At 55.6% G+C, this 23312-nt stretch overlaps 1 protein-coding gene across 3 annotated transcripts in view; it reads right to left on the bottom strand.

Moving 5' to 3' along the window:
* Window positions 1-23312, bottom strand: part of EEF1AKMT4 (EEF1A lysine methyltransferase 4) — a 59837-nt gene continuing 36525 nt past the window's right edge. For all 3 annotated transcript variants that reach the window (XM_032962140.2, XM_032962138.2, XM_032962139.2), the window contains one exon: window positions 1-874. In XM_032962140.2, coding sequence (XP_032818031.2) covers window positions 563-874 — 312 coding nt within the window. In that variant the 3' untranslated portion in view covers window positions 1-562. The remainder of the gene's footprint in view (window positions 875-23312) is intronic.

Genomic DNA, 23312 nt, shown 5'->3' with positions numbered 1-23312 from the left:
TTTGTGGCGGATTTTTATTCATTTATTTAAAACCCCGTTTTCATAACCGTGAGAATACGGCACTGCAACGGAGAGGCGTCTTCCGAGAAGATGGTTACGGACACAGTGCTTTAAAACGAGGATGAGATGTGTTTCGGGAAGACGATTCCGAACAGCGAGACGAGACGCAGAGTCTTTCCCGAAGACACGGAGCGTTCTCCGCAATATCGGACGCAGCCACCCCAAACTTTAGCTTTACGATTCTGGGATGCTTAAAAAATACCACGCCGTACGAACCGGAGAATATGTGAAGTCGCCCGAAAACTCATTTCCTTCCTGTGTTAGTTTGTTGTCCTTGCACCGCACCTCCGATTAGCGCGGTTGGCTACGTACGGTGCGAAAGAAGTCCAAAAGACATACATTCAGGAAACATCTCGAGTGATATTTTCCCATCGCTTGCAAAGTGAACCGAGCGCGAGCGTAAATATCCACGTGGCGCTCGCACTCGGCGACTTTGCCAACGCGTCCTCCTAAAAACTTCACTTGCGCGATGTTGTGGGACCGGCCAAAGGGTGAACGAAGGTCAAAGGAACGTTGACAGATCGATGGCGTTGAGGAAGTCTTCTCGCTCGTCGTACTCAAGCATGACGGGCGGAGCCGCATCATCATCATCATCTTCGTCTTCATCGTCGTCGTCGTCGTCGTCATCATCATCTCGGGGCGGCTCGCCGTCGCCCCTCGTCATCACGTACACGTGGTAGTGGAAGGCCTCGCCGTACGTGCGGTGCCGCACGCGCCAGCCGTAGCGGCGCCGCGCGTACAGCGGCGAGCGCACGTGCGGGTGGGCGAACGTCACCGACACGAAGTGGCCGCCCGGGCGCAGGACGCGCGACACCTGTGGGGCGAGGGGGCACGGGGGATGAGGTACGGGACATGGGGGGGGGGGGGGGACAGAGTGAGTGATACATGGGCGACGCGGATGTGTCTGTATGTTGAACTTCGTTCGCACCACCGTACGTAGCCAACCGTGCTAATCGGAGGTACGAGGAAGAACAACAAACTAAACACAAACATCTGTTCTAAAGATATTTATTTTAAATCTTGATTAGTTAAAAGTGCATAGCTCCAGTGGCTTCCTAATATCGAGGCACAGCAGGGTGAGTGACGCGTGGTGACACAGCAGGGTGAGTGTCACGTGGTGACACAGCAGGGTGAGTGTCACGTGGTGACACAGCAGAGTGAGTGTCACGTGGGGACGCTGCAGGGTGAGTGACGCGTGGTGACACAGCAGGGTGACACGTGGTGACACAGCAGAGTGAGTGTCACGTGGTGACACAGCAGGGTGAGTGACGCGTGGTGACACAGCAGGGTGAGTGTCACGTGGTGACACAGCAGGGTGAGTGTCACGTGGTGACACAGCAGGGTGACACGTGGTGACACAGCAGAGTGAGTGTCACGTGGTGACACAGCAGGGTGAGTGTCACGTGGGGACGCTGCAGGGTGAGTGACGCGTGGTGACACAGCAGGGTGACACGTGGTGACACAACAGAGTGAGTGTCACGTGGTGACACAGCGGGGTGAGTGACGCGTGGGGACGCTGCAGAGTGAGTGTCACGTGGTGACACAGCAGAGTGAGTGACGCTTTGGGAGACAGCAGGGTGAGTGTCACGTGGTGACACAGCAGAGTGAGTGTCACGTGGGGACACAGCAGGGTGAGTGTCACGTGGTGACACAGCAGGGTGAGTGTCACGTGGTGACACAGCAGGGTGAGTGTCACGTGGTGACACAGCAGGGTGAGTGTCACGTGGTGACACAGCAGGGTGAGTGTCACGTGGGGACACAGCAGGATGAGTGTCACGTGGTGACACAGCAGGGTGAGTGTCACGTGGTGACACAGCAGGGTGAGTGACGCGTGGGGACACAGCAGAGTGAGTGTCACGTGGTGACACAGCAGGGTGAGTGTCACGTGGTGACACAGCAGGGTGAGTGTCACGTGGGGACACAGCAGGGTGAATGACACGTGGTGACACAGCAGGGTGAGTGTCACGTGGTGACACAGCAGAGTGAGTGACGCTTGGGGAGACAGCAGGGTGAGTGTCACGTGGTGACACAGCAGGGTGAGTGACGCGTGGTGACACAGCAGAGTGAGTGTCACGTGGGGACACAGCAGGGTGAGTGTCACGTGGTGACACAACAGAGTGAGTGACGCGTGGTGACACAGCAGGGTGAGTGTTACGTGGTGACACAGCAGGGTGAGTGTCACGTGGGGACACAGCGGGGAGAAGTGATATGCGTCTGCCTGATTTCTCACTGCTGCTGTTTTAATGTGGGAAGTAAAAACCCGGCACGGATGAGATGAGATGTGTTGTTGTTGTTGTCGTGGCAATCGTGAGCGCGTTGGGGCCGAGAAGTGAACACTCCGCACGCGAGAACCGGACTCGAACCGAGGCCCTCAGTGGCCCCCGGGCTCAGTGCCTGACATGGTCCTCGTGAATCCCTCCCCCGGCTTCGGGCAAGAAGGTCATGTCACGGTGACTGGATTGTTTTGACAGATGCAACGGGGATGCTGGTGGGCGCCAAATATCACGACAGAGACTGCCCGCACAGCCTTAAACAGGATGTTTGGGGCAAGTGATGTTAGCGAACAGTGCCTATGATAGCCGGCACGGAACACGAGTGGGTGGGTGGGTGGCCAGCACCACGCCCGTGTCTACCCGGTGCCGGTCTTTGTACGCTGTACGAGGTAATCTTTTTTTAAGGCTGAGTCGACCTAGGGGATGCCCAGGACCGGTGTAGATATTCGTCACCGACGTTGTCTGTGAGCGTAAATCGAACAGTAAGATAACCGCTACACTACCGCTCCCCGCATAAACAAACATCCCCCTGATAGCTTCAACATACTTCAGGGGCAAGTGCTGTTCGCGAGCACCTACAGTGAGGGAAAAAAGTATTTGATCCCCTGCTGATTTTGTACGTTTGCCCACTGACAAAGAAATGATCAGTCTATAATTTTAATGGTAGGTTTATTTGAACAGTGAGAGACAGAATAACAACAAAAAAATCCAGAAAAACGCATGTCAAAAATGTTATAAATTGATTTGCATTTTAATGAGGGAAATAAGTATTTGACCCGCTCTCAATCATAAAGATTTCTGGCTCCCAGGTGTCTTTTATCCAGTTAACGAGCTGAGATTAGGAGCACACTCTTAAAGGGAGTGCTCCTAATCTCACCTTGTTACCTGTATAAAAGACACCTGCCCACAGAAGCAATCAATCAATCAGATTCCAAACTTCGATTTAAAGCTTTCGTGACTGCAATGATTCATCTTCTTTGGTTCTTTCGGTAAAGTCACGTAGAATGAGAATAAAATAATAAATTGATAAAATAAAATAACACAATAATATTCTCACGACGTTTCGGCCACAACACAAGCGGCCTTCATCAGGTGAAGGGGCGAGACTGTCTGGTAGGACAGCGCTGGAGTGTCCTACCAGACAGTCTCACCCCTTCACCTGATGAAGGCCGCTTGTGTTGTGGCCGAAACGTCGTGAGAATATTATTGTGTTATTTTATTTTATCAATTTATTATTTTATTCTCATTATACGTGACTTTACCGAAAGAACCAAAGAAGATTCCAAACTCTCCACCATGGCCAAAACCAAAGAGCTCTCCAAGGATGTCAGAGACAAGATTGTAGACCTACACAAGGCTGGAATGGGCTACAAGACCATTGCCAAGCAGCTTGGTGGGTAGGTGACAACAGTTGGTGCGATTATTCGCAAATAGAAGACCTTGCGGGCGCTGCAAGATTTCAGTCCTTCACGGCGTAGTGTGTTATCAATTGTTTTCTTGGTGACTATGGTTCCAGCTGCCTTGAGATCATTGACAAAATCCTCCCGTGTAGTTCTGGGCTGATTCCTCGCCGTTCTCATGATCATTGCAACTCCACGAGGTGTGATCTTGCATGGAGCCCCAGGCCGAGGGAGATTGACTCTTTTGTGTTTCTTCCATTTGCGAATAATCGCACCAACTGTTGTCACCTTCTCACCATGCTGCTTGCCAATGGCCTTGTAGCCCATGCCAGCCTTGTGTAGGTCTACAATCTTGTCCCTGACATCCTTGGAGAGCTCTTTGGTTTTGGCCATGGTGGAGAGTTTGGAATCTGATTGATTTATTGCTTCTGTGAGCAGGTGTCTTTTATACAGGTAACAAGCTGAGATTAGGAGCACTCCCTTTAAGAGTGTGCTCCTAATCTCAGCTCGTTACCTGTATAAAAGACACCTGGGAGCCAGAAATCTTTCTGATTGAGAGGGGGTCAAATACTTATTTCCCTCATTAAAATGCTAATCAATTTATAACATTTTTGACATGCGTTTTTCTGGATTTTGTTGTTGTTATTCTGTCTCTCACTGTTCAAATAAACCTACCATTAAAATTATAGACTGATCATTTTTTTCGTCAGTGGGCAAACGTACAAAATCAGCAGGGAATCAAATATTTTTTTCCCTCACTGTACGAAGGCTGGGATACACACAGACACACATATGTAAGACACACGCACACAGGACACACACATAGGTAACACGGGCATGCCCACCCCACCCAGCGCGCCCCACGGAGAGAGCGAGCGAGAGAGAGAAAACCCTTTAAGGATCGGTGCTCGCATTTGCATTCTGTGCGAGGTGCCACTGCGCAAGCTCCAGCCTGCTTCCCCTTCCTCCTCCTTCCCCCCTCCTCCCCCAATTCCTCAATCAACAGCATCCCTCCCTCCTGCTCCCCCGTCCCTCGCCATCCACACTGCTACCTCCTCCACCATCCCCGCCGATAAAATCACCACCATCGCCACCTCTCTCGAATACAACCACCACCATCACAACCACCACCACCACCACCACCACAACCACCACGACCACCACCACAACCACCACCACAACCACCACCATCACATCCACCACCACCACCACAACCAAAACCACAACCACCACAACCACCACCACCACCACAACCACCACCACAACCACAACCACCACCACCACAACCACAACCACCACCACCACAACCACCACCACAACCACCACCACGACTACAACCACCACCACCACAACCACCACCACAACCACAACCACCACCACCACAACCACCACCACTACCACCACCACAACCACCATCATCCTTTCCCTCCCTCCCTCCCGCAGGATCGAGAGGGATGGCGACGGCACGGGGACACTATCCTCCAGCAGTGGATGACGGCTCGACGTTCATCATCATCGTCGCCGTTGCATTCTTCTCTGTTGGTTATAATCGACGATTTCCCTTCAAGACGCGCGCACGCTTTGGCACGTGCCGGGAGTCAGTGGGGGGGGGGGAGAGGTACGGCCCAAATTTAACTTCTTTCGCACCGTACGTAGCCAACCGTGCCAATCGGAGGTCGACATCTCTTCTACCATCTTAGTGGGGCGATAGAAGAGGCGTGGACAAGAGAGGGGAGAGAGGCGGCGAGACGAGGTGAGATAATGAGACGTGGATGAGGCACGCAGAGAGAGACAGGGGCTCGTGAGATGACAGAGACGTGGGGGCGAGGTGGGGGAAACAAAGGGACAGACGATGATGGAGATTGATGAATTAAAACCGCTTCGCGTTTTGCTCCCCCCCCCCACCGCACCTCCGATTAGCGCGCTTGGCGAACACACGGCGCGAACGAAGTTCAACGCACGCGGAGCGCATTTCGTGGCTAATTCGTCCGCGTTCATTGGGATTCTGAATGCGATCGTTCGATGCGAGGATTCCAAGTGACCCCATACCCCTCCCGCCACCCTCCCTTATTTTCCCATGAATCCGTTGGGGGGGGGGGGGGGGGTAAGGGACCTTGAGCTACCTGGGGCCCCTGCGCCTGCGCTCGGTGTGGCACCACCCCCCACCCCCGCGTGGCCGCGCGCTCCTCTCGCTGTTTAACGTTCGAGGAGGCACAAGCGCCGTGCACTGCAACGCGGGGGGGGGGGGGGGGGACGACGCCCTGGGCCTCCCAGGGCGTCGTGGAACAGTCGCCGCTGGGGGAGGAATAAGGTCGGCCGGGAGTGGTGCTGGCCACCCACCCCCTCCTGTGCGATGCCGGCCTTCAGAGGTGCTCGCTAACAGCACTTGCCCCAACAGTCTCTTGAAGGCTACACGGGGGATCTTTGTCTTTGAAGGGACGCACGCACGCAAAAAAAAGACAAAGGCAGAGATTCCCCCATATAGCCTGTAACAGACTGTTGGGGCAAGTGCTGTTAGCGAGCACCTATGAAGGCCGGCAGCGAACGCGAGGGGGTGGGTGGCTAGCACCACGTCCTGCCGCCTTTGTCTCTGCAGTGACAATATTTACACACCGCACCAGGTACTCATATGAGGCCGAGCCGACCTAGGGGAGGCCCATGACGGTTCAGAAAATCGTCACCTGGTGTTGGCCGTGAGCGGGAATCGAACTCTGTTCGCCGGGTTCATAGCGCAGCGTAGCGTTAATCACTACACCACCGCTCCCCACGCACACAGACACACACACAGACACACACACAGACACACTGCTTAAACTCGCATAAGCACCCACTTCTCTCTCTCACTCTCTCGCCCACGCTCATCAATGAACGGCGAGGGGGGCGAGGGAGCGAGGGAAGGGGGTGAGGGGAAATGTGTGTGTGTCTGTGTGTGTGTCTGTGTGTGTGCGTGCGTGCACGCGAGGAGCGGTAGTGTGGTGGTTAGCGCACTGCGCTACGAAACCTGGCGACCCGGGTTCGATTCCTCATTCACGGAATACAGTGGCGAATATCTCAACCTGGTCCTGGGCAACTTCCCTAGGTCGACCCAGCCTTAACAAAATGAGTTGTCGATGCAGTGTGTGGGGGGGGAAATAAAATAATCAGAATTCGGGAGACACCCACCCCTCGTGTGCCTTGCCAGCCGTCGTAGGTGCTGGCTCGCAGCACTTGCCCCGAGAGGCTATACGGGGGATCTCTGTCTTTACCTGTGCGTCGATGTGCACGCGGGGTGGACACAATTATCGTCATTATCGTTATCATTGACCACCACCATCATCTTTGTCATCATCGATCATTGGGTTGGTGGCAGCAAGAATGGAGAGGGATGTGAATTGGAGAGGGGGGAGGGGCTGAGCAAGAGGAGAAGAAACGGGGGAGAAGTGTGGGGGGACGAGGGGAGGGGGAGGACGAGGGGAGGGGGAGGTAGGGGGGTGGGGAATAGACAGGGAACTACAAATGCCGGCGTAGAATGCGCGCGCGCGCGCGCGTGCCGCGCGTAACAATGTGCGCCTGGACTCGTGCGTGCGTGTGTGTTTGCTTGCGTGTGCGTGCGTGTGTGCGTGTCCGCGTGTGTGTGTTGTGCGTGTGTTTGCATGCGTGTGCGTGTGTGCGTGTCCGCGTTTGAGTGCGTTCGTGCGTGTCCGTGCATGCACGGACACGTGGGGAGCGGTGGTGTAGCGGTTGGCGCTACGCTGCGCTCCGAACCCGGCAAACCGAGCTCGATTCCCCGCTCACAGCCAACGCCATTGACGATTATCTGAACCGGTCTTGGGACTCCTCTAGGTCGACTCAGGCTCAAATGAGTGCCTAGCGTAAAAACATCGCCACTGGGAAGACAAAGGCGGCTGGGCGTGGTACTGGCCACTCACCCCCTCGCGTGCCCTTCTGCCCTTCATCGGTGCTACTCGCTAACAGCACTTACGGAGGATCTTTGTCTTTGTATTAGGGTTGTTTCACAAAAAAACATGGCGTAATGAAACGTGTGAACGTGACCAGATCGCTGTCACTATGATAATCATCGACCACCACCATCATCATCATCACCACCACCACCATCATCACCACCACCACCACCATCATCATCACCACCATCATCACCACCACCACCATAATCACCACCACCACCACCATCATCACCACCACCACCATCATCATCATCACCACCACCATCATCACCACCATCATCACCACCATCATCATCACCATCATCATCATCACCACCACCACCATCATCACCACCATCATCATCATCACCACCATCATCACCACCACCATCATCATCACCACCACCATCATCAACACCAAAATAAAAAATCATTCATCACCCTCCCCCCCCCCCTTTTCAATCAATCAATGGCTCTTCTTCATAATCATCGTCATTTCCATCAGCCACACTCAATCCACTGCTGGATGATGATGAAGGTCTTTCCACGCAGTCCGCATCTCAAGACACGATCCTGCGATGTAAGAATCCAACCCAGCGCATGCGCACGCCGCGGTAACTTCTAAGCTCCATCTCCTCGGTGGATGGAAGTTGCTCTCCACTCCTTGGCTGGCCGTGCCAATATGCATGACGGTTCATCCCATAAAAGTCGGTCAAGCCAGAACATCGATTTGAAATTGGAAATATCATCATCATCATCACCACCACCGCCACCATCGTTTCCCAGCGGTGCTCATCAATGACCGATTCACCGCCATAGGCTACATATCCTTGCGAATCAAAGAGCCCTCTCGATTGAACCAGTTCGGATATTCGCCACTGATGTTGGATGCGAGTAGGGAATGTAACTCGGGTTACTGAGTTCGCAACGCTGATACACATTTTCCCCACCGCTCCCCACGCCCACACACCCGCACACAAAGATTCACAGTATAGCCTTAACATAATGTTGGGGCAAGTGCTGTTAGCAAGCACCCGAGTGTGTGGGTGGCCAGCACCACGCTCGGCCGCCTTTGTATCTCTAGTGGCGATGCACACTGCACCAGGTACTCATTTTAGGCTGAGTCGACCAACTGGAGACCCAAGTCCGCTTCAAATAATCGTCTTTGCTGTTGGTCGTGAGCGGGAATCGAACTCGGGTAGCCGCGCGAACCGCTGCACCATCGCTGCCCACATGCACACACACACGTAGCCGCATGCATACACACACACACGTACGCGCATGCATACACGTACACGCATGCGCACACACACACGTAGCCGCATGCACACACACGTACACGCATGCACACACACGCACGTACACGCATGCACACACACGTACAATTATGCACACACACACGTACACGCATGCGCACACACAGACGTAGCCGCATGCACACACACACACACACACGTACACACATGCACACACACACGTACAATTATGCACACACACACGCGCTCGTGCACGCGTACACGGTGCATTTTGCAATGTGCACTTGCCCCGACAGTCTGTTAAAGGCTATACGGGGGAGAGGGGATCTTTGTCTGTGTCGTGTTTTGTTGTTGTTGTTGCTGCAATGTGCAACGTGCAGGGCTGCACAGGCAATGGGATCGCTGTCGCCGCCGCCGCCGCCGGGTTTGTGATGCTCCTCGGAGTCACTTTGCATTCGAGCCGTCACCGCTCTGCGCGTTGTGGAAAAAAAATAACACAGAGGGAGGGAGGGTGGGTGGGTGGCGGTGGGTGTCGGTGATGGTGGAAGAGGGCTGAGGAGGAGGTGGTGGTGGTGGTGGTATCGGCGGTGGGGGTTGGGGAAAAAAGAGTGAGGTTTATTCCAGAACCTTCTGTCCCATAATGCATTTCCAGTAAATTAGGGATGCTGAGAAGGTAGCAGCAGCAGCAGCAGCAACCACGCACGCACAACGATGTTGGCACACCGGGAGCACAGTAGTGCCAGCCAACAGCGCCGTGCTGTACACGCGCGTCCAGAGGCGCGTGCACATGCGCATGTTCACGCGCCGCATGTAACGCACGGGCGTACGCATACACGTGCACACACACACACACGCGCGTGCACACAAAGATCCCACCCCTCCCCCCCCCCATGTAGCCCTAATAGATAATTAATGGAGCAAGGGCCGTTCGCGTGTAGCACCTGTGAAGGCTGGCACGGCACGCGAGGGGGTTGGGGTGGGATAATGCATTGTCGGGAAGGTTTGTTCTTGCGAGGACAATACAATGATCATAATTGCAACTTGGAACGCGCCGCTCTCGAAGAGAGAGGACGACTCGGAGGCGGCGTGGAGAAATCGCGGACACGCAGGGAGGCAGCGGCAGCAGCAGCAGCCTCGCCTCGGGCCGCCGGCTCCAACAATTGCCCGAGCTCTGTGGCCCTCTACATGTACGTCAATCGGCCAACTGAACCTTATGGCGGGACCCCGGGGCCCCATAAGCCCCCGGCTCTCGCATAAACTGCGTTGCGACGTCATTTTACGTCTGTTGAAGGCGAACGACACGGCGATCTCTTCCTCTCGACGAGCTCTACACGACGCGCTAATCGAAGTTTAAAAGTTTTGCTTCTTCTGCGCATTCGCCCTCGCCGCTGCGCTTGGACACACGACACGACAACAGAACGGTCCGCGCCAGGCGGCTCGCGACGTTTGTGTGCGCGGTGGGACGGAGTCGCCAAAATTTTGTATTTATTCGTTGCGATTTTGACTTCCGTTTATTCGGGACCCCGGGGTCCCGCCATAAGGTTCGGTTACTGATGAGCGTTTACACGCGTGAGGAAACCGAAGCGCCTTGGGAGAAACCCCTATGCGTGCAAGGGGAGGAGGGGGAGACACTCTATCCCCATACGGATGACACAGCTGAAGTCCACCGTGTTGCTGGCAGAGCCAGGAGGGACGCCTCCTCCTCCTTGACATCCACCCACGGTGGGGGGGGGGGGGAGTTTCACAACCCATCTGTGTGTGATCCACCAACCCTCACTGCCCCCCCCCCCACCAGCGCCGGATTACAGGAGGCAGCCACGTGCAGAGTAACCACCGCCACCGCCACCACCAACCACCACCACCAAATGGCAGTGCATTACGGAGGAGTAGGCAGGGAGTGAGGACCCCCACCAGCCCCCCCCCCCCCCGTGTGTGGCGCAGTGGGGGAAGGGGGCGGGGTGTACCTGGAGCTGGTATTGATTTTGTTTTAAAGAAATCTACGCGGGCAGTTTAATTGAAGTGGCATGAGTCACGCTTGCGAGCGAGCGCGTGGGGAGCGGTGGGGTAGCGGTTAGCGCGCTGCGCTACGAACCCGGCGACCCCAGTTCGATTCCCGCTCACGGCCAACACTGGTGACGATTATCTGAACCGTTCATGGGCCTCCCCTAGGTCGACTCAGCCTCAAATGATTACCTAGTGTGTGGTGTGTAAACATCGCCACTGGGGAGACAAAGGCGGCCGGGCGTGATGCTGGCCACACACCCCCTCGTGTGCCACAGTGCCGGCCTTCAAAGCTGCTCGCTAACAGCACTTGCCCCGACAGTCTGTTACAGGCTATACGGGGGTAATTTGTTGTTTGTTTTATCTTTGTGCGTGCGCGCACCTTTACATTTTGTTCTGAGCACAGCCGAGCGCAACGCAACAAACAGCACACCAAAGCAGAGTTGCAGGAGACGCGTGGTGTCTCTGTAACACACACACACACATCCCCCGCATGGCATTCTTCACACGATCTCTGCCTTTCTCACCGACACGGGGGGCGGGGCTAGGGAGAGGACTGGGGGGCGGGGCTGGAGGTGCTGGGGGGCGGGGCTGGGGGGGGGTAGGGGGGGGGTATTCCTTGTAAAATGACTTTGTCCACAAAACCTAATTTGTCCAGCGAGGCTCATCGCGTCGGCCTCCCGCTGCCCCTGCTGGGGGCGCGACCCACACTCGGGCCCTGCCCCCCCCCCCCGCCACCCACCCGGCACGGTCGCACAGAGGCATGGGTCCCCCAGCAACAATGCCGGGGGTTTGTCAACCCCCACCCCTAACCCCGACTCTTTAGCCCCAACACTAACCCCTACACCTAGCCCCAACACTAACCCTGACCCCCTAGCCCCAACACTAACCCCGACCCCCTAGCCCCAACACTAACCCCGACCCCCTAGCCCCAACACTAACCCCTACACCTAGCCCCAACACTAACCCCGACCCCCTAGCCCCAACACTAACCCCGACCCCCTAGCCCCAACACTAACCCTGACCCCCTAGCCCCAACACTAACCGCGACCCCCTAGCCCCAACACTAACCCCTAACCCCTAGCCCCAACACTAACCCCGACCCCCTAGCCCCAACACTAACCCCGACCCCATAGCCCTAACACTAACCCCGACCCCATAGCCCCAACACTAACCCCGACCCCCTAGCCCCAACACTAACCCTGACCCCCTAGCCCCAACACTAACCCCGAGCCCCTAGCCCCAACACTAACCCCTACCCCCTAGCCCCAACACTAACCCCGACCCCCTAGCCCCAACATTAACCCCTACACCCTAGCCCCAACACTAACCCCTACCCTTTAGCCCCAACACTATCCCCGACCCCCTAGCCCCAACACTAACCCCTAACCCCTAGCCCCAACACTAACCCCGACCCCCTAGCCCCAACACTAACCCCGACCCCATAGCCCTAACACTAACCCCGACCCCATAGCCCCAACACTAACCCCGACCCCCTAGCCCCAACACTAACCCTGACCCCCTAGCCCCAACACTAACCCCGAGCCCCTAGCCCCAACACTAACCCCTACCCCCTAGCCCCAACACTAACCCCGACCCCCTAGCCCCAACATTAACCCCTACACCCTAGCCCCAACACTAACCCCTACCCTTTAGCCCCAACACTATCCCCGACCCCCTAGCCCCAACACTAACCCTGACCTCCTAGCCCGAAGAGTAGCCCTGGCCATAAACCTATAACCCTGACGCTAACCCTAAAGCCACTGCGGTAAATACGTCCGAGGATACATTTAGCCCTGACAACCACGGTTCGAATGCCTTCGCTGTTCCTGACCCGATTTCCACGTTCGCATGGAAATTGGCGGGGAAACCTGAAAGGGTTACGCAAAGTAGCGACGGCGAGATGGTTGACACCACCCGTCCAGAATCATAGAGAGAAGCGAGTTGAGCCTGGGCACAGCGCGTGGTGGCCAGAGAGAATGAGAATCAAAATACGTATTTTGCACTGGAGGAATCCGATGAGCTATGAAGCTCTTTATTTACAGATGACGGACGGACGGACGTCCAATGAACGGTCAAGCACAATGACGGAGTGGCAGCTAAGGGGGGATGGAACGAATCCCGGGAGGACGTCCATCTGGAGGACGTTGGGCACGTGAGACGTACAACCCTAAAGACAAATACACATCGGAGAGACAGACATACAGCGCGATCGGGAAAACCCAACGTGCTGGTATGGGGTTAACGTGAATTACGGGGGGTGCGGGGAGGATGCGGGGAGGGGGGGGGGCGGAAGGGAGGGAGGGAGTCTCCGCTGGAAGAGACCACACGACTGCACCTGCATACTAAGAGGCAGTGTAATCCCTGGGATGCACGCTCGTACACAAACACACACAGCACGCACGCACTCGCCCGCGTGCAAAATCACGTACTGGCGCGTGCATGCAAATGACAAGCATGCACACGCACGCACACATATGCATGCATGCTTGTTTGTGCACTGCACATGTAAGCATGCATGCACACGCACGCACATGAATGCACACAGGCACGTGTAAGCATGCATGCAGACACATGCATGCACACGCATGCCAATGCATGCACACACATGCCAATGCATGCAGACACATGCATGCACACGCATGCCAATGCATGCAGATGCATGCATGCACACGCATGCCAATGCATGCATGCACACATACGCATCAACGCACACGCATGCACACGCACGTGCATGCACATAGGCACATGTAAGCATGCATGCACACGCATGCACACATACGCATGCAAGCACGTGCATTCTCGCACGCGTATGCAAATACAAATATCCCCCGTATAGCCTTAACAGTCTGTGTGGGCAAGTGCTGTTAGCGAGCGCCTGTGCAAGCCAGCACAGCATGCTCACCGCATGGGGTGTGGCAAGCACCGTATGGGGTGTGGCCAGCACCGCATGGGGTGTGGCAAGCACCGCATGGGGTGTGGCAAGCACCGTATGGGGTGTGGCCAGCACCGCACGGTGCCTCAATGTCTCCCCAGCACTGATGTGGCGTACACGTGGTTAGCACGAGGTACTCATTTAAGGCCGAGTCGACCTAGGCAAGAGCCACGACTGGCTCAGACATTCGCCGCTACTGACGTTGGCTGGGAATCGAGACACGAGGGTGGACGGGTTCGCAAGGGCGGTGCGCTAACCACTGCGCCACCACTCCACCCCGCACGCACAATCTTCACACACCGGGGCCGACCCCGACTCGGTAGGAGGAAGTGGATGGGAAGGGAAGGCTGCAGGGAGGAGATGGCAGTGATGGGGTGAGTGTTGGGGCTAGGGGGTCAGGGTTAGTGTTGGGGTTAGTGTTGGGGCTAGGGTGTAGGGGTTAGTGTTGGGGCTAGGGTGTAGGGGTGAGTGTTGAGGCTAGGGTGTAGGGGTGAGTGTTGGAGCTAGGGGGTCAGGGTTAGTGTTGGGGCTAGGGGGTCAAGGTTAGTGTTTGGGCTAGGGGGTAGGGGTTAGTGTTGGGGCTAGGGGTTAGTGTTGGGGCTAGGTGGTCAGGGTTAGTGTTGGGGCTAGGGTGTAGGGGTGAGTGTTGAGGCTAGGGTGTAGGGGTTAGTGTTGGGGCTAGGGGGTCAGGGTTAGTGTTGGGGCTAGGGGATCAGAGTTAGTGTTGGGGCTAGGGGGTCAGGGTTAGTGTTGGAGCTAGGGGGTTAGGGTTAGTGTTGAGGCTAGGGGGTGGGGGTAGGGGTTAGTGTTGGGGCTAGGGTGTAGGGGTGAGTGTTTGGGCTAGGGGTTAGTGTTGGAGCTAGGGGGTAGGGGTTAGTGTTGGGGCTAGGGGTTAGTGTTGGGGCTAGGGGGTAGGGGTTAGTGTTGGGGCTAGGGGGTCGGGGTTAGTGTTGGGGCTAGGGGTTAGTGTTGGAGCTAGGGGGTAGGGGTTAGTGTTGGGGCTAGGGGGTCGGGGTTAGTGTTGGGGTTAGGGGGTAGGGGTTAGTGTTGGGGCTAGGGGGTAGGGGTTAGTGTTGGGGCTAGGGGGTCGGGGTTAGTGTTGGGGCTAGGGGGTCGGGGTTAGTGTTGGGACTAGGGGTTAGTGTTGGAGCTAGGGGGTAGGGGTTAGTGTTGGGGCTAGGGGGTAGGGGTTAGTGTTGGGGCTAGGGGGTAGGGGTTAGTGTTGGGGCTAGGGGGTCGGGGTTAGTGTTGGGGCTAAGGGTTAGTGTTGGAGCTAGGGGGTAGGGGTTAGTGTTGGGGCTAGGGGGTCGGGGTTAGTGTTGGGGCTAGGGGGTCGGGGTTAGTGTTGGGGCTAGGGGGTAGGGGTTAGTGTTGGGGCTAGGGGTTAGTGTTGGGGCTAGGGGGTCGGGGTTAGTGTTGGGGCTAGGGGGTCGGGGTTAGAGTTGGGGCTAGGGGGTAGGGGTTAGTGTTGGAGCTAGGGGGTAGGGGTTAGTGTTGGGGATAGGGGTTAGTGTTGGGGCTAGGTGGTCGGGATTAGTGTTGGGGCTAGGGGGTCGGCATTAGTGTTGGGGCTAGGGGTTAGTGTTGGGGCTAGGGGTTAGTGTTGGGGCTAGGAGGTCGGGGTTAGTGTTGGGGCTAGGGGGTCGGGGTTAGTGTTGGGGCTAGGGGGTCGGGGTTAGTGTTGGGGCTAGGTGGTCGGGGTTAGTGCTGGGGCTAGGGGGTAGGGGTTAGTGTTGGAGCTAGGGGGTAGGGGTAAGTGTTGGGGATAGGGGTTAGTGTTGGGGCTAGGTGGTCGGGATTAGTGTTGGGGCCAGGGGGTCGGGGTTAGTGTTGGGGCTAGGGGGTAGGGGTTAGTGTTGGGGCTAGGGGGTCGGGGTTAGTGTTGGGGCTAGGGGTTAGGGGTTAGTGTTGGGGTTAGGTGGTCGGGGTTAGTGTTGGGGCTAGGGGGTAGGGGTTAGTGTTGGGGATAGGGGGTAGGGGTTAGTGTTGGAGCTAGGGGGTAGGGGTAAGTGTTGGGGATAGGGGTTAGTGTTGGGGCTAGGTGGTCGGGATTAGTGTTGGGGCCAGGGGGTCGGGGTTAGTGTTGGGGCTAGGGGGTAGGGGTTAGTGTTGGGGCTAGGGGGTCGGGGTTAGTGTTGGGGCTAGGGGTTAGGGGTTAGTGTTGGGGTTAGGTGGTCGGGGTTAGTGTTGGGGCTAGGGGGTAGGGGTTAGTGTTGGGGATAGAGGGTAGGGGTTAGTGTTGGGGATAGGGGGTAGGGGTTAATGTTGGGGCGAGGGGGTAGGGGTTAATGTTGGGGCGAGGGGGTAGGGGTTAATGTTGGGGCTAGAGGGTCGGGGTTAGTGTTGGGGCTAGGTGGTCGGGGTTAGTGCTGGGGCTAGGGGGTAGGGGTTAGTGTTGGGGCTAGGTGGTCGGGGTTAGTGCTGGGGCTAGGGGGTAGGGGTTAGTGTTGGGGCTAGGGGGTAGGGGTTAGTGTTGGGGCTAGGGGGTAGGGGTTAGTGTTGGGGCTAGGGGGTAGGGGATGGTGTTGAGACTAAGTACCGGAGTTCGCTGTATTCGAGTGATACGCGCGCCCACAGCGAGCGTTCTAAGCGACTGTTATTGTGATTACGAGCCTGCCACCGCTGTAATATGAAACACGATACAAAATAATAATTACGGGAAACGACGACTCTCTGGTACAGGGGTGGGGGGTCCTGGGGAATCGCGCTGCACACGCGGCTTCTCCCGAATACTCCTGAAGGTCCCCAGCGACGTGGAGCGAAACGTCGGACGTCGCGTGGATTAACACGTGACGCAGCGCTCGCACACGGCGGCGAGCTATAACAACTTGTCTTCATGCCGAGGGGAAGGATCTAGGCCTACGAGCGATGGATTGGACGTGTGTGTGTTCGTCCCCTAGGTCGAATCAGCCTCAAATGACTACCTGGTGCGGTGTGTAAAACATCGCCACTGGAGAGACAAAGGCGGCCGGGCGTGGTTCTGGCAACCCCACCCCTTCCTCGTGCGCCGAGCCGGCCTTCATAGGTGCCACTCGTTCACAGCACTTGCCCCAAAAGTCTGTTCCAGGCTGCACGGGGGGGACTTTTGTCTTTGTGTGTGCGAGAGTGTTCGTCTTTCACGAGCGTGGGGAGCGGCAGCGTCGCGGCTAGCGAGCTGCTCGACGAACCCGGCCACCCGAGTTCGACTCCCACCCACAGCCAACGCCAGTGACGATTACCGACCTGACCTGGTCCTGGGCCTCGCCCCAGATCGCTTCAACTTTCACCCTGTGTGTAAAACATCAGCACTGGGAAGACAAAGGCGGCTTTGGGCGTGATCCTTGCCTTTGTCTCCCTCGTGGAGATCTTTTACACATCGCACCAGGTACTAATTTTGAGGCTGGGTCGACCTAGGGGAGACCCAGGACCCGTGCCTGCCCTCCACACGTGGCGTTCACTCATCGGCCTTTTGTTCGAGCAACAATAGCACGGCAGCCGATGGACACCCAGGGCCGTGTCGTGTCGCCTTGCATCGCTCCCAGGACGGGGGGTGCCAGGCAGGCACCACCGGTCTCCTCCTCCTCCTCCATCATCATCACGATCCATGAGGGAGGTGTCCACTGCACGTTCTCTCAGTTGTTTCCACTTGTCGTGCCAATACGGCTCAAGTAGTGGCCACATCTTTCCGGCACCGCTCTCTTGATGTCGTCGTCGTCGTCGTCGCCGCCGCTCTCTCTTCAGGTCTTCCATTTTTACGAACAACGCACTTTTAATATTCCTGTTGATGCCCATCCTACACGCGCGTGTCCATGTCGTGCCAGTGCCCTTCTCATCACTGGCTTCATCATCAGGAAGCCTTCTCCACGCAACCTGTTTCTGACTTGTACGTTGGTCGCTCTACGGGTCCAGCCGAGATTCGGTATCCACTCCCCTCCACCACCAGACAATTAACTTACGGACATGATATACCAACTAAGTGTTCGTGATGACGATGATGGTGTTGGTGGTGGTTGTTGGTTCGCCTTCATCTGCTACCCGGGAAATACTTCAGCTCCCCATACGCCGCATCCAGTAGACCTCCTGCTACAGCTGTGCCTACTCGCCACGACGTGCACTCGTCCAAAGCCCACTCTGGCAATCCACAAATATAACTGGGGTGAGAAATTAAGCCCTGAAGATGACAACGCTGATCATGGCAATGGGATGATGATGATCTCCCTCTGGCTGTAAGGGCCGTCCATGGGGGGGAGGGGGGGTGGAGGGGTGCGCCCCCCCCCCCAACGCTTTCAAACCAAACCGGATGTGTAACATCGGACACCGTGACGTCCAAGCGCGGGGCCCCCCCAATGTGCGGGGCCGGGGCAGTCGCCCCGATTCAGTGTGTACCCGAAGGACGGCTCTGCCAAATGTGAAAGCATTGTAGGATCGGATGACACAGGAATATTATTCCAGGATGTGGGCTCTCCATATTGATCGAAGCGCCAATTAAAATCGACGGCCCGATTCTGGATCCCTATTGGCACGCATTTCATAGCGACCTGCTGGGAAACAGAGCTGCACAATCGGAGACTTCAATTACACACTTTTTACCTGGAAAAAACATGTTTCATTTCGTCTGCACTTGGATGGAAACCAGAGGGCCTGGCGAAGAGCCATGCATACCAAGGGTGGAGAGTCACACTTTGCGATACAGGCAGCCTGGCACACCTCCGATTAGCACGGTTGGCTACGTATGGTGCGAAAGAATCTTGATTTTAAGCTTTCGTGACTGCAGGAATCCACACACCTGATGACGACTGCTTGTGTGGCGATCGAAGCGTCGTGGTCTGTTATTTTTTCTACCTACGTGACTTTACCGAAAGAACCAAAGAGTTTGGCGCGAAAGACATTCAACATATATACACAATTGCCTTTAGTGCTTCATACTCGGGTACATAACAGCCATGCCAATGTGGTCCACGTGGGTGATTTTCAACCACGCCAAGCCAAAATTAAACGGCGATACTCTGGCGTTGCGTGTGTGCTGAACTTCTTTCGCGCCGTACGTAGCCAACCGCGCCAATCGGAGGTGCGACCGCACAATGCGGATTCGCGGCGAAACCGGCATTTTTTTGGGTCTCACGCAAAGAAATATTCAGACCACAAATCCGCCATGCCGTGGAGCCACCGCACGCAGCGGCAGGCGGTGAGCGAGGCGGAGGGAGAGAGGACCGCGAGGAGGGAGATGCGCGTCGCCATGGAGACGTCGCCATGGAAACGGAGAGAAACCCCCCTCCGCATCCCCCCCCCCCCCCCCACTATCCACACGGTACGGTGAAGCGAGGGGGTGTGCGGTGGGGGCTGTTGGGCGATGGGGAGGGGGCGAGGGTGGTGGTGGGGGCTGTTGGGGGGGGGCGAGGGTGGTGGTGGGGGCTGTTGGGGGGGGGCGATGGTGGTGGCTGTGGGGGGGGGGTGAGGGTGGGGGCTGTGGGGGGAGCGAGGGTGATAGTGGGGGCGGTGGGTGGGGGGGGCGAGGGTGATGGTGGGGGCTGTGGGGGGTGGCGAGGGTGATAGTGGGGGCTGTTGGGGGGGGGGCGAGGGTGGTGGTGGGGGCTGTTGGGGGGGGCGAGGGTGGTGGTGGGGGCTGTGGGGGGGGGCGAGGGTGATGGTGGGGGCTGTTGGGGGCGGGGGGGTGAGCGCAGTGGGAGGGGGGGGTGAAAGAGAGCAAGGTGGGTGAGGTGTTGGGGGATGAGGGGTTGTCGGGAGATGAGATGATGGGCGCTGGCGTTTCATGCAACCTAGTGCACGTGTGCATACGCCTGTGCGCGTGAGCATGCATCAGTGTGTGCATGCGTTGCTTGCGCATGCACATACGCGCATGCGCGCACGTGGACATCCGTGCACGCACGCGAGTGCGAGCGTGTGCGCGAGTGCGCGCGTGAGTGTTTTATGAATGGGAATGTCACAGGGCTGATGAATGGGCTACACTTGTCAAGTGAAGATGGGGGGGGGAAGGGGAGTTTCTAGGTCACAGCGGAATGTAAAACGTGGAGCCCCGACACGGACAGCGCCACCTCCACGCTCCGCAACACTACACAAACACTACACACGCAACAACAATAAACCGCCATTCGCCACTAAGTAGCGGTGACATCACCACGGTGCTCGTGCCAGGCTATGTGCACGTTGAGGCCATGTGAAGTGTCGAACGCCCGCTAGCAGGAGGTCACGGTGCAGAACCAGCAGGTGCCACGGGTCGACTGACTGAGATGAGTGGCCGATGCACCACCTGTGCCCCCTACTATCCACCCGGCGCACCGCTCGTTGTTGTGAGCGTCGCTCCGCTGCCCTCCGTTGATGTGGGAGGGCGACTGCCCCCAACTGCCCAGCAGCGTCCTTCACGAGCCTCTCCGAAGCGGCCGATCTTGACACCGCTGGTACCAGTCATCGGCAGGAACACTCAGCTCCACATCCTCTTGTTCCACATCACTCCATCTCTTCTCTAGCCCGTGCCGCGCCTGTTTAGCCCCCTCTATCGGGCCGAACAAAAGCTGTTTAGCTATGCGGTGGCTGGGCATGCGGGCTACATGACCCAGCCAACACAGCCTTGCCTGCCGAAGGAGCTCACCGATGAGACTTTGTCCAGATCTTTCCAGGATTTGTGAGCTCCTCACACAATCCAGCCTGGTTAAACCCAGGATGGATCGTAGGCAGGCTAGCCTAAATGTTTCTAACTGGCGAAGATGTTCCATTAGAGGGGTCCACGTTTCACAAGCGTAGTCAAGGGAGGGCCCATGACTGTGGCCGAGAAGACCCGAAGTTTCGAGCGGAGCGACAGATCAGGTAGCTTTCACACAGCATTGCGCAGGCGATGAAAAGATAATGCCGCCCGACTGACTCGGAGTAAAACCTCTGCTGTCAAACCGGAGCTGGTCACACAGCAGCCCCACACACACACACACAGCCTGCGGATAGGCAGGCGTGCGGATAGGCAGGCGTGCGGATAGGTAGGCGTGCGGATAGGTAGAAGTGCGGATAAGTAGGAGTGTGCGTAGGTAGGATTGTGTAGGTAGGAGTGTGCGTAGGTAGAAGTGTGGATAGGTAGGAGTGTGCGTAGGTAGGAGTGTGTAGGTATAAGTGTGCGTAGGTAGAAGTTTGGATAGGTAGGAGTGTGCGAACAGTGAGGGAAAAAAGTATTTGATCCCCTGCTGATTTTGTACGTTTGCCCACTGACAAAGAAATGATCAGTCTATACGTTTAATGGTAGGTTTATTTGAACAGTGAGAGACAGAATAAGAACAAAAAAAATCCAGAAAAACGCATGTCAAAAATGTTATAAATTGATTTGCATTTTAATGAGGGAAATAAGTATTTGACCCCTCTGCAAAATATGACTTAGTACTTGGTGGCAAAACCCTTGTTGGCAATAACAGAGGTCAGACGTTTCTTGTAGTTGGCCACCAGGTTTGCACAAATCTCAGGAGGGATTTTGTCCCACTCCTCTTTGCAGATCTTCTCCAAGTCATTAAGGTTTCGAGGCTGACGTTTGGCAACTCGAACCTTCAGCTCCCTCCACAGATTTTCTATTGGATTAAGGTCTGGAGACTGGCTAGGCCACTCCAGGACCTTAATGTGCTTCTTCTTGAGCCACTCCGTTGTTGCCTTGGCCGTGTATTTTGGGTCATTGTCATGATGGAATAACCATCCACGATCCATTTTCAATGCCCTGGCTGAGGAAAGGAGGTTCTCACCCAAGATTTGACGGTACATGGCCCCGCCCATCATCCTTTGATGCGGTGAAGTTGTCCTGTCCCCTTAGCAGAAAAACACCCCCAAAGCATAATGTTTCCACCTCCATGTTTGACGGTGGGGATGGTGTTCTTGGGGTCATAGGCAGCATTCCTCCTCCTCCAAACACGGCGAGTTGAGTTGATGCCAAAGAGCTCCATTTTGGTCTCATCTGACCACAACACTTTCACCCAGTTGTCCTCTGAATCGTTCAGATGTTCATTGGCAAACTTCAGACGGGCATATGTGCTTTCTTGAGCAGGGGGACCTTGCGGACGCTGCAGGATTTCAGTCCTTCATGGCGTAGTGTGTTATCAATTGTTTTCTTGGTGACTATGGTCCCAGCTGCCTTGAGATCATTGACAAGATCCTCCCGTGTAGTTCTGGGCTGATTCCTCACCGTTCTCATTATCATTGCAACTCCACGAGGTGAGATCTTGCATGGAGCCCCAGGGTGAGGGAGATTGACAGTTCTTTTGTGTTTCTTCCATTTGCGAATAATCGCACCAACTGTTGTCACCTTCTCACCAAGCTGCTTGGCAATGGTCTTGTAGCCCATTCCAGCCTTGTGTAGGTCTACAATCTTGTCCCTGACATCCTTGGAGAGCTCTTTGGTCTTGGCCATGGTGGAGAGTTTGGAATCTGATTGATTGATTGCTTCTGTGGACAGGTGTCTTTTATACAGGTAACAAGCTGAGATTAGGAGCACTCCCTTTAATAGTGTGCTCCTAATCTCAGCTCGTTACCTGTATAAAAGACACCTAGGAGCCAGAAATCTTTCTGATTGAGAGGGGGTCAAATACTTGTTTCCCTCATTAAAATGCAAATCAATTTATAACATTTTTGACATGCTTTTTCCGGATTTTCTTGTTGTTATTCTGTCTCTCACTGTTCAAATAAACCTACCATTAAAATGATTTCTTGGTCAGTGGGCAAACGTACAAAATCAGCAGGGGATCAAATACTTTTTTCCCTCACTGTAGGTAGGCGTGTGGATAGGTAGAAGTGTGGATAGGCAGAAGTGTGCGTAGGTAGGAGTGTGTAGGGAGTTGGAGCGAACTGTAAGGCAGAGCTGGGTGTGGGAGACCGCGTGAGCGATCAATGGGAGCTCAGGTGACGAGCTGCGATCTCATAACGCGCTCGCAGGCCCCTCAACACGGGGTCTGCTACCCGGCCTCAAGCAAGCGGCTTGTCACACGGACGAGAGGAATCAGCGAGTGGATTGACTGGGTGAGTGAATGAGTGAGTGTGTAAATGAGTACATGCGTGAGTGAGTGAATGAGTGCGTGAATGAGTGAGTGAATGCGTGAGTGAATGCGTGAGTGAATGCGTGAGTGAATGCGTGAGTGAATGAGTGAATGTGTGAGTGAATGCGTGAGTGAGTGAATGAGTGAGTGAGTGAATGAGTGAGTGAATGAGTGAGTGAATGAGTGAATGCGTGGGTGGAAAAAATAAGTAACTGAATACATTAGAGACTGTGTTAGTGACTGAATGAGTGAGTGAATGCATACATGGGAGAAAGTATACTTGAGTGATTGATGAACGAGTTTTAGAATGTGTGAATGAGGAGGTTGAATGCGTGAAAGAATGCATGAGTGACTGTGTGAGTGAAAATTAAAGTGAATGAATGAGTGAACGAAAACATTTAAATGCGTAAGTGAATAAAATGAGAGAGCGAACGCATGGGGATGAATGAACGAACAAGTGAATGAAGGAAT

The sequence above is a fragment of the Petromyzon marinus genome, chromosome 28 (genome assembly GCF_048934315.1).
Source record: "Petromyzon marinus isolate PM22_M1 ecotype Great Lakes invasive population chromosome 28, UKy_Petmar_22M1.pri1.0, whole genome shotgun sequence".
Taxonomy (NCBI): Eukaryota; Metazoa; Chordata; class Hyperoartia; order Petromyzontiformes; family Petromyzontidae; genus Petromyzon; species Petromyzon marinus.
Note: the sequence above shows the minus strand (reverse complement) of the source record. Positions and strands in the feature narration are given on the sequence as shown.